This window comes from Lissotriton helveticus, chromosome 8, assembly GCF_964261635.1.
Source record: "Lissotriton helveticus chromosome 8, aLisHel1.1, whole genome shotgun sequence".
Classification (NCBI taxonomy): domain Eukaryota; kingdom Metazoa; phylum Chordata; class Amphibia; order Caudata; family Salamandridae; genus Lissotriton; species Lissotriton helveticus.
The window spans coordinates 212,178,707-212,191,046 of record NC_136069.1 but is presented as its reverse complement, the minus strand read 5'-3'; the positions used below and the strand labels follow the sequence as shown (position 1 = coordinate 212,191,046).

Below are 12,340 nucleotides of genomic sequence, written 5' to 3'. Positions count from 1 at the left end.
TCGTAAAAAGAATTCTCTAAGATGTACTAACCACGTCAAATAAAACTCTTAAACAATATATTAGCCACAAAACAAGGGTGCTCAACTAGCCCTCTTGACACCCACCACCCAAGGGTGTCACCTAGCACAAGAAATGTGCAACAAATTGCTATAAACAAAGAAGAGGGCTTGGCCGTCACTCCACTAGTGGACTCAGCTATAAAGTTTCTAGACAGTTCTAGATCTCCAGGTGGTACAAATTTCCACCTATAATATAAGGAGTCAAACACCAGCTAATGCAAAGTCCATAACAGTAATAGCGCTCAATGTAGAGACAATGATCCAGTGCAGAAAGTAGTCTTCAAATTCTTTATTTCAAATATTCATAATGTATAAAAACTTCTCAGCTCACACCGCCGACACGTGTTTCGTCTCAATTCTGAGACTTTTTCAAGGCATATAATGTATTGTGAATCTTCCGTATCAAAGTCCAATCAGTATATCCGTCGATAGGATCAGTATAACTGTGGATAGGTAAATCTTCCCAGGATAGTGGACTCTACATGTCTTTATGATCACACAAGCTACCTCCAGAAATAAGGTGAGATAATATGAAGTAGATCTGATTTAACTGAGGTAGTCACTTTTTCAGCTTTAGCAAGGCTGTTGTCCTGTAACCGTGTAATAACACGGTGCCCCTATCGGAGAGCCCCTTCTTCTCCACTAAACTAGGTAGCCATCCCTAAATACTCCGAGTATGAAGAGTATGGATCAATTGCCGTCTTCTCCTAGTGTCTGGAGTGACCGTCCCCGTGCCTTCAATAGTTTCCCTTCAAGACCATAGTAAGTCTGTATGCTAGTCGCAGCGCTTTGTATTAGCACACCGGGACAGCAGTAGTGTAGCACCATTACTGGGTCCACTGGCCGACCCGTGCAGGCCGAGGTCTTCTGCAGTGCTACACTGGATTAGTTCCAGACTGCTCCTGCACCTTCTGGGCTGCCCTCCAAAAGGGATAACTTTCTTGTCGCCTTGGCACCTCCAACAACTTTGAATCCAATGCAGCACCTCTATGGGTTTGAGCCCCATCACCCAAATAGAAGAGGAAGCCTGCCAAGGTGCTGCTCCCCATTCATTCAGACCCTCCCTCACCGCAAATGCAAGTGTCAATCACAGAGCTGACTATAACACCTCTCTTGAAGTTGTTGACGTTGGTAGTAATTATCCATGTGGCAAGAAGGGAAACTGAAGGTGAACTTCAGTGATTTTCCCTTGGTAGAGCACTTCCCTTGGACTCAGAGGTTTGTCGAGATGTAGTAGATTTTTGGTTCCTACGCTGATCTCCGAAGCCATCGAAATTCAAGATAAAGAATATGGCTGTACAGAAGGTAATGATATTAGAACAGAGGACTTTAAACTGTGGAGCAGTACCCTCTACAGGGTCCTAAATAATGTAGGGGTTTGGGGAGGCTGGAATGCTCTGGGCAAGAGCAGCATTTATTATTGTATTAAATTGTATTGTAATTGCATTTATATAGCGCTTACTACCCCTGACGAGGCATCAAATCCCTTATTAGGCAAGTAGCACGCTACTGCGGAATCCATAAAGGATTAGTGGTGAATTAGTATAGCGAAACATGAACGTAATTGGAGTGTGGATATGTTAGTCAGTTATTTGGATTGAGAAGAATAGTGGAGGGGATAGAAGAGGGAAAATGGGTTGCATTTATATAGCGCTTTCTACCCCTAATGAGGTGTTAAGGCGCTTTTCGGTGAGTAGCACGCTACTCCGGAACCCAAATAGGATTAATGGGAATTAGTATAGGGAAATATGCAATTAATTTGAGTAATGGACTTGTTAGTCTGTTATTTGGATTGAAAAGGAATAGTGGAGGGATAAAAGAGGCAAGAGTCTAGAATAGATTTTTTTTCCATTTTTTATTGGTGTTTATAGCTGTAGGAGGGGGTTTGGTTAAGTAAAGCGGAGGTGGAGGGGAGTTAGTATAAGGAAATATGAAAAGAATTTCAGCTGTGGACATGTTATTCTGTTTTTTGGATTGAAAATGAATAGTGAAGGGATAGAAGAGGGAAGGAGGGATAGAGGAGGGAAAAGTCTAGAACCATGTTTTTTTATTTTATTGTTTTGAGTTCATAGCAGTAGGAGGGGGCCTGGGATGAGTAAAGGAGAGGTGGAGGGGGAAGAGTCAGAGGTAAGCATTTATTAAGGCCTGTTTGGGAGATCTGAATAGTAGGGGCATAGGAGGGAAGGGTCTAGAAAGGGTTATCCTGGTCCTGGGATCATAGTAGTGCCATGGGGCCCTGGATGAAACAGAGAGTGGAGGTAGAGGATATATAGAGAGCGGTATAGATCAAGAAATAGGGTAATGCATTGGAGATGCTGAATAAGAATTAACAAAATTAAATATATAGATACATAAGTACATGGAATGTACATATATATATATACACATATATATGCATAAGCAAGGTAGTATATGTAGATTAAAGATGCATTTAATAAACTGATTTTCAAGTGTTGTAGATACATAGTTATGATAATAGATTTACCTATTTATGCAGTCACTTATATACATGTTAAAAAACATAGAATAATGTAACTATCAGTAATATGTACGTTCGTTAAGCAGAACTAACGGATATCCATATTTTTAAAAACATAATTATTATACAAAGCAATATACATTTATAGGTACATATCTATAGTCCAAATAATTGCTTATATGCAGGGGGGATATGCTGAATATTTCTGTTTGCTTATGGTGGTTATGTGGGGAAGAGCCCATTCTTGAGTAGTTTTCTGAAGATTAGGTGGTTATCCGTGGATATTATATTGGTGGGTAAAGAGTTCCATAGTTTGGCTGCTTGAACAGAAAAGGATGTGCCACCCATGTTTTATTTCTTGTACGTTGGAATTTTGAGGCTTGGTGCCACTCTAGAGTGGTGGTTCCTTTGTTGAATGTGTTTTGTGACTTTATTCCTGATGTAGAGCAGTCCTGTTCCATGTATCACTTTGTGAAAGATACAAAGCAGCTTGAACGTGGATCTTCTGGCAACCAGTAACCAATATAGGGATTTTAAGGCAGGGGAGATGTGGTCTTGTGGCTTTATATGTAAGAGTAGTCTGGTAGCCAAGTTCTGAATCCGTTGTAGTCTTTTCATAGTTGTTAAAGGTGATCCGTGGTAGAGGCTATTGGCGTAATCGAGTTTGGACAGAAGAAGAGAGATGGTAGTCTGGACCTTGTGTGGAAATCCCTGATGGGGGAATTCTATGTCACAGAGTTTTTATAGTAACAAAGCTTGATCTTGCTAATTTGTCCACTTGGGCATTCATTGATAGCTTTGGGCCCATGGTTATTCCCAGGTTTCTTACTTCCTTCGATACTATAGGCGGTGTTGCCAGATCATCCGGCCAGGCAGCGAGTGGGTCATAATTTTTCCAATCGCCACATGTGAGTTTTTCTGTTTTGGAAGCATTCAATTTGAGATGGCTCCTCATCATCCATTGATCCATGGGTTTGAGACAACTGAAAATTGTTGAGTTTCCAATGTCTTTGGGCCATTCAAGTTGAAGGAGTATTTGGGTGTCACCTGCATAGTTATAGCACGTGAGGTGAAATTGTTTGATCGGTGCTGGTAATGACTTCATATAGATGTTGAAAAGCATGGGCGAGATGATAGAGCCTTGAGGGACCCCTGCTTTTGTGAAGTACGGGTTGGACGAGAAAAGGGGGGTATGGATGACATTAGTTCTTTTGTGAAGGTTGGGTTTGATCCAGTCTAGAGCAGTCTCCTCTATGCCGGCTTCGTAGAGTCTTTGTATCAGAGTGTCATGGTCAACCGTGTCAAAGGCAGCCAAGAGGTCCAAGAGAAGTACTGCAGCAACTCCTTTGTGTTCTTAAGGTCATCCCAGATGGCAAGGATGGCAGATTCTGTGCCACTTCCTGGACTGAATCCCATTTGGAAGTCTGAAAGTATGGCATTATCTTCAATGAATTGTGACATCTGGGTAAATGCTGCTCTTTCTATCAGTGTGCCTAGGAAAAGGTCCATTTGTAATCGGTCTGTAGTTGTCTGGGTTCAGCGAGTTCAAGACTGTTTTTTTCAGCAATGGGCATGTGTATGACTTTTTGAGTTTTTTTGTAACAATTTCGGTACTTAAGGAATTGTTGATGATTCTTCTTACTGGTGAGGCAGCAAAGATTGTTCTAAGAATTCTCTTGAAGGTTTGCGGTGGACAGGGTCAAAAGGGCTGCCGGAAGGCCTGCTTGCTTTGACAAGGTACATAAATTAATCATGTGAAATGTGTTGGAAGGAACAGAGAGGCTGGGTTAGAGTGTTCTTGGATTGGTGTTTTGGAAAAGGGTCAGTGCTGGTGCTTTGTCTTTGTTTTAAAAGTCCAACGTGTCTTTTCCCATGTTAAAAGTGACTCGAAAGTGGTGCAAGGGGCATGCAAATCTGCTCTTTTGTGTTTAACCCTCTGTGAATGAGTGACGTCCACAGACGTGCTCCTGCCATAACCCTTAAACCCTTCCCACCACTCAAATTCTGAACATAAGACAGATGCATTTGCGCCCTGGAATTTGTGCATACACCTGACATTTTTAATTGCATAGATTTACTTTGCAATTTCGCACATGCACAAAATGGTATTTGTCACCCTTTCTGGACTCAATTTGTATTTACTACATATATTAAGAACAATGTAAAGAGCTTTTCGTGGTCTATTGTTTTTCACTTGTTTCCCTGCACATTTCTTTCTTCGCTCTTAAAACAAAACTCTTAACAAAACATCTTTTTCCTTAAACACAAATAACATCTGTTGTAGCGGTTACGTTGCAGTGAATATCAAATATGTGTTTTAACATCGCTGCCAACTGTGCTCCTTTCAACAGGAGGTGGCCCTGTTGAGGTACCAAGCATGCTGTGGCCTGGGCAGTGCAGCCTCGCTGGGTTCATGGTGGGCGCAGTTGAGCGAGGACAGGCTCTCCCTCAGCTGGAGAAGATAACCGAGGAAGACCTTGTGATTGGCATCGCATCTGCGGGGTTTTATAGCAACGAGTTTATCCTCGTCAGAGACGTCCTCAAGAAATGCGGGTTAGAGCACTCCTCCCCGGCACCTCACCCTTATGAAGGACAGACCTGTGGTAAGATGTTTCCTCTTTCCACCATCCTTAAGATACTGAAGGTTTGTTTTCTACATGGCATGCTGGGAAGGAGGTTACATAGGAAGGCAATTCATTCAACTAGCAGTTGCACAGGGACAATCAAACACATGGCCTTTACCATCAGCTGTTACCTTACATCAAGGTTCTTTAACGCCGGTCCTAGCGGGTCAGATCCATGCCAAATTTTTAAGATAAGTATATTTATCTAAATGTGGGTATGCTAAAAATCTGGCATGGATCCTGCCCTCCAGGACCGACATTGGAGAACCCTGCCTTAGATCCTTTCACCAGCTTAAAGATTGCTGATTGAAGCTCACACAGCTGCTTTGCAAGACCGACAATGCCCCCTCACCCTCGCAGTCTGCCCGGTTTCACCAACAAGGGGTTGGATCTGAAAGCACAGTCGGCCTATGCTGGAAGAACATGATGCGTTATCCTCCTGGTTTGTGAATCACTCACGAAATTAATTGTACAAGATCTGGTTTAAAAATAAAACAAATCCAAATTCCAAAAGGACTTTGAGATTAGGGGGCCCAAGGTCTGAGTTGGGGACTAGGGGGAGGGTGTGGCTGAAGAACATGCTCTGCAGACAGAACGCACTAGGCATGTCAGAAGGTCGGGCACCGGGGCCCCTGGAGCTAGGAGGACTGTGCACTGGGCATGGCCAAAGGCCACAGATTACAAGCTGAGACCGCTGTGCACAGCCAACGGTCATGCACATCAGTCTCTGAGGTCAAGGGAACTGGGAACCGGGTGCCCACAGCCCCCACCATACAAGTCACTTTTCATTAGTCAGCAGGTAAAAGGTCTGTTGGTCAAGCACCTTCAGGGAGTAATCATATTAGGCCCATGAAATCAAAAATAAAAGTTCAGTTGTACTGAGGATGAAGTGGGTGATCTTTAAAGAATTCCCCTTGAGAAGAACAGCAGCAACATCCAGCACAGTCACCAGTGGATAGGAAATTACAACACCACCAAATACCACCAGAGTGTGGGATTTCTGTGCAGTGACATAGGGAGAAAAAATGGAATAACACAGACGGCATCATGTCATATTTAGGTTAAGATTCACCTCGAGTAGTGGTTCAAATACTACTCAAAGGACAGGAGTAACTCAAATAATAAGATGACGCAGGAGGAGAACCTCTGCTATCGACTTGAGCTTTAGGATAGGAGTGAGTGAAAACATATCTCACTTGCTCACAGAAAAGATTGCGCAGAATACTGATAATCTACAAAAATTCTGCATCCACTGCACAACCGGAAATGATAATTACATCAACAAGGAGACCAAATGTAAAAAGAGGTTTGGCGATCAGGGAGCACAAGAAGCGCATAATTCTTTGTTTCTAAAAAAATCAGTTTTTCACCTTCCCTCTTAATTACAAAACACTTTTTTTAAGAATTTCAGAGTTTTCGTTATTTTTGCACAAATATTTAAAAAAAATACAGAAAAACATTCCAAAAAGGTTGTAGTGAAAATGTGGTTCTTTACAGAGCCTGTGACCAGACCCTATACTTTCAGAATCTGCTGCTCATAGCATTTAGCAGGAGCCTGTGTAATGCTGGTTATGGGATGACGGGACTTAAAACACATCGTGGCCCACGTCACGGCCGAAGACCAGAGCCTGATTCCAGAACCTTCTGTGGGCAATCACAGGCTGTATGCAGCAGGTTCTAAAGCTGAAGATACCAGTCTGACCTCAGTGCATGGTACTATCTAAATTGGACTATGGTAATGCCCTTTATGTAAACATTCAAATAAAGTATCTGCAAAAGTTACAGCAGCTTCAAAAGGCATCAGTGCTTTTGCTGCTGGATATCCCAAAATCAGTGACTCAAGGCCTGAGTAAATTGCAGTGACTTCCAGTCAAAAAAAGTATTACATTTAAATCCCTATGTCTAGCCTATAAGGCACTGTATGGTGCCGGTCCACAATACTTAAAAAACTGTCCGATTTGGTATTCACCCTCTAGAAACTTACGTTCCTCTCCCAATACATTTTTACTGATCCCCAGAATTAAGAGAGCACACTGGGGTGGAAGGAGTTTCACTCTAGGAACTGCCAAAATGTGGAATACACTTCCAGCAGATATAAAGAACAGCCCGAAATTATGGTCTTTCAGAAAATCACTAAAAACATGGCTTTTTATTAACTAAGTATCCATTACTCCTCCCACCGGTAGCGATTTGGTTTTTCTGGCAGTAGCGCCAAGACGCCCTCGGGTATTCGAGCGATTTATAAAACTTCAAATCAAATCAAGACTAAGTGCAGTGGGTTCTGGGGCCACAACGGCTGGGTGCAGACCATCGCTCGTTGGTATATTCTGAACCTTGATCCGTCTGCATCCCTAGAAGGCCTTTTGTACTCGCATCTTGGCCCTCAAATTACCAAGAGCTGATTGTTGTGTTGTGTCTTTTTTCAGAGTATCACACATTCAGATTAAAGCCTGTTTTGTTTAAAAATCATTTTACTAAAAGGACATTAATCTTTGCTGTGTCATGCCATACCTGTACCTAAACCAACTACCACCTCCGAAAGCAAGTAATATCGAGCCCAAAAATATCACAATACTTAAGTCTAGCAAAACAAATGTCAGAAAACAAAATATCATATTTGCACACTTTGTATGTAAACTAGGATGTCAAGCAAAACGCCATTTATTTAAGGCACTCCGCCGCTTGCAGAGCTCTGCGTAGGGCGCAGAGTTTTTTTTTAAACTATGCGATCTCCACCCAGGCTTACATACTGCTCATAACGTGGACGCTTCCTATAGTACAGAAATGTTGTAAATAAACAGAACAGGTAGATAGCCCCCTTGGGTATTGGGGAAGATATGAATGAAACTAAACATTTTAAAATATTTTTCACTTTAGGACTGGTAGTAGCACATTTTGATATTTCGCCAAAGCGGAAGGAAGCTAAGGCATCACAAGCAAGGAGAATGGACTGTTGCATGCAACAGAATAAGTTATCTATAGCAGTACTAGGTTGGAAGGCAGGACAATATTATGGTTCTTTTTATTGAAATTGATGCTCATGTTTGTCCGCCGGCTGTTGTGTTTATTTTGCCATTGTGTGGAGTATACATTCAGAAAAGTTGCCAAATAAAAATACTTATTAAATGAACTACACATAAAGGCAGTATTACTAACCAGTTTTAGACACCAGTACCCATGACCTGGGACACAAGAGAGCAGTGATATCACCCAGCAGAGATACTGCTCTGTTCTCCCTGAGTACCCTGGGACTCAGAGAAAAAGCCTGATTCTTTTGCATTGGACACCTGGTTTAGGTGGTGCTCAGTACAAGCTCCAGGGAGAGGGTTCTCTTGGATATGGCTGCTCATTGGCAGAAACCAAAGCATATACAGCAATATAGCATAATATATCAGATGTATCATGGCAACAGTTCAGTATTAACAATCTACTGACAGTACATCATTTTTCCACAGGAGAATTATTGCTTACCCCTGCTAAGGTATACAGCACAACTCTGCTATCTGTTGTACGTACAGGCTTTGTGAAGGCATGTGCCCATATCACTGGCGGGGGCCTGCTAGATGGCGTTTCCAGAGTTGTGCCAGAATCATTCGGAGTAGCTTTAGGTAAGGACAAAAAGGAAATTAAGTCAGAAGCCATATTTTATTTGCACAAGTTTTATTTTTGTTTGTTTATGATGTGTACAGGGCACATGATATTTTCTGTAGCAAGGGGCCATTGTATCACAAAATAGATAAGGGGAAATCATTGTGAGGGAATAAACAGTGGTGGGGTTTAGGTTTCGTGTATACCAGGTAGTGTGTTTGTTGTTGAAAAAAAGGCCAATTCTGGAGTTAGGTTGTTTTTACTAGGGAAATGCCCTGCAACCATTTCTCACTATTTCCTTGTGCAGTATCATACTCCAGGTTTTCTCCTGGATATTATACCAAGACTGGGGGCTCTTCTTATTTGCATTCTCCATTCAATTGTCACCCATTCAGCAGTAAAATGAAATATCATCATGTACAACAACAGTGCCAGAAACCTGGAATGTTGAGCAACTACAACAATAACCGATTTCTCAACCTGCCTGCTGCTCAATCAGCATTTAGGAAGCCTCTGTCTTTTACATTCTCCTTTCTATGTTAGCTGGGTTTGGCCCTCGCTACAAGTTGCCTGGAGCAGTTTTCCCAGAGGGGAAACTGTTCTGAAAATGGCAAGTGTTTCCTGAACTAAATTAATAAGTCTAGAATCACCAGAGATCCAGTTTTACCAGGGGCAGGCTCACATTCACTAATATCACAGGATCAGAGAGACAGGGACAGCAGACCAAGGAAAAGCCCAACCGACCCCTGCCCACTCTTTCCCCATGGGGTGGTCAGACAATGCACCCCCATAGAGACTCCCAAGCCTCCGTAGCCCCCAAAGGCCCTCCCCGTCCCCCACCCAAAATCACCCCAATCTGTCATGGGACCCCTTTGGATTTTCAGCACTTACTTTGATCAGGTGGAAAATATTGCCTTTAAAATTCCCATAATCTATGTAAGCCTGCAGTACAGAACCAGGTGAATCCAGGTCTGGTAGGTTATTCCCCTGCCTGTGGACTTGCTATCCACATTAGCTCATGGGGAGATTCCAGCTGTAATCATTAATTCTGATCCCAGCATTTTCCTGCGGAGTTAATAGGGAGCTTATAATGAGGGCATTTGCCTTTTGCTTGTGCACCCATACTATATTTGATACCGTTTGAGAATGTATCTGCATGCATTAAATTCACTTCTTCGAGCTTCTTGCAATCTAGATTATCCTACCAAGGCTTTCAGTTTTCTTGCATCCGTGCAATGTTCCTTGCAGCAATCCTTGCTTCCCTCCACCTCTCTCAGCCCTTCAACCGGATGCAGTTTCTATTCTCTGCCTTTACAGGCTTTTGATGCCAGGCTCTACAGGTTCTACAGTGCAGTCTATATCCTGCATGGTCCACCTTCAGCCTGCACCTGCTGGTGCTTTGTCTTCATCATTTCTAATATCAGACTTCACAAGGGATTGACAGTTGGTAATACTAAGCAGCTCTAGCCCATCGGACTTAGCTTCTGCCCCTTTAATGACGGCTCAATGACCATAGCAGTGGCAGGGCCAATGTATGTCACCATGTGATGCGCTTGCATCAACCATCATGTCCTGGAATGCCTACTTTTGTTTAACTCTACAGATGTGCAGAACTTATAAACAGGGCAGTCATTTTTTGTGTTTCAAAACTCTCACTCAAAAATGTTTTGTGTTCTGAATGGAGGCTGTGATGCTTAGTAGCTGCAGGCTGCATCCTTGAGTGACAAACCAAAGAAGGGGCATAGTGAAACAAAGGAGGAACGATATGAGAGAGGCAGTGGTATTTTCCCATGTGGGAGTAATGGGTACACGTGCAAAAGAGGTGGTTACCAGCCCAAGGAAGTAGCTATTGCAACATAAACTATATTCGTTTTTGTGTGCCTCTAACCACTAGCGGTATTTATTTCTCAGCCACACATCTCAGATACTTTAGCTCCATACCCCTTTCTTCAGTGAGTTTTCTGGAGCACTCTTCAATCAGATACAATATTTGATGAAACATGAATCCACAATAAGGTTGGGTTTTACAAGGCTAAGAGCTGTAAGACGGATATGGACACCCTCACGTCCTTTTCTTATAATTGTTCTTTCCTTTAGCCAAAGCTTATGCAGAGAGTATGACTCAGCAAATATGTAGCTTGGCCTGAAAAAGCCTTTGTTGAAACTAGAATTCAGTTACAGTGCATGCTTATATTGGTATGGGATATGAAATATCTGCTTGGACCAATAGCAATGATTTTCATTAGCTATGCATTTCTGTTTGGGAGAGATCAACAAACTTTACTCATTCTGTTCTCCAGCAAAATGGTCCCAATGGCCAACACACAATACACAGGAGATGAGGGAGAAGCCATCCCAAGCCTTTCTTAGTGACACATTTGTTACTGAACAGAACCAGCTATTCCAACATCTGTACAGAGGTCAGGCAAAGTCAGGCTTTTATGTGACTTCTCGTGGGAGGCCTTAGCCAGTGCTAGCAAGGAGAACAGTTTTCTGATTCAAAAGGCAGAATAGGCAGACACATGGGTGGAGGGAAGAGGAGGTTCTCAAAGTTGCACCACAGTACTCCCACATTGGATGTTTAGTGGAAACGGCTCTGGGAAATATTTTTCCATAAGTCATCTTCTCAGAGGAGGAAACTTATCATCTTGTTGCAAAAGTAGAAGTGGGAAGTGTGAAAGTTTAGTTGAGATTGCATTAGGGACCACTCCAATAACAAACAAGGTCAACTCTTTAAAAACGCATGTTTGAGCCACAACAAGGATATAACCTACTAGGAGTTGAAGAGGAAGGAAGACTTTTCTGCCTGCAAAATTCCCCGTCTCCTTGCTAGAGACGTTTACGAAGGTGTCCCCCCTTCAGCCCTGTACTTCTAGTTACAGCACTTCCCCCACATTTGGTGGAGACATTTGCTTAACTGAGCTCACAGGCACGCCTATACCCATCTCCACGGAACAATATGCCTGCTGATGGAATTCGCTGCAAAAAGACTGGATGCTTAGAATAGTCAGAGTGCTGAATGACCTTTGTCTCTTAGTGGAAACTTTCCCAAGGAAATTGGAGTGCTTCCAAGTCTAGAAGTGCCTGTGAGAAGAAGAAGCTGCTGCTCAGGGAGACTGAACAAGGGGGACTGCAATCACCAAGCCAGAAGCCCCTGTAGCTGAATCAGCAACCTACTCTTAATTTTAATCTTTGATTTGTACGGACCCTCAGTGATGAGCCAGTGGTTATTTCAAGCAGCACCTTGCATTCAGCCACAAGAGGCACCTTCACCAAGGCACAGACTTGTACACATCACTGCCAGGTTCCCTGAGTGTTCTTCCGTTCTCCACCTGCACTCCGACGCCACTTCGCCCAGCAACCCTCTGTGATTTTGAGTGTTCTTCGACACCCCTTACCAGAATTTTAGCGCTATCAAGCCGCTTCACAATGTAGACTGAACTCCATCAGACTGTCTTCCCTTGTCACCACCTCCAAGTGACTTACGCCTGTGAACTGGAACTTAAACAGTTCAAGTGCTGCAGCTCCAATGTCTGCAGCTTTAGACTTTCCACTAGCTCTCTGTTATTCTACACTGCCTCAAAATGTG

The 12,340-nt window shown here is 42.9% G+C and overlaps 1 protein-coding gene across 1 annotated transcript in view; it reads left to right on the top strand.

Moving 5' to 3' along the window:
• The window catches only part of LOC144773723 (trifunctional purine biosynthetic protein adenosine-3-like), a 219,052-nt gene that overhangs the window by 138,777 nt on the left and 67,935 nt on the right, over window positions 1–12,340 (top strand). The window contains 2 exon segments of the mRNA XM_078658864.1: window positions 4,891–5,142; window positions 8,619–8,771. Of these exon segments, the coding sequence (XP_078514990.1) occupies window positions 4,891–5,142; window positions 8,619–8,771 (405 nt within the window).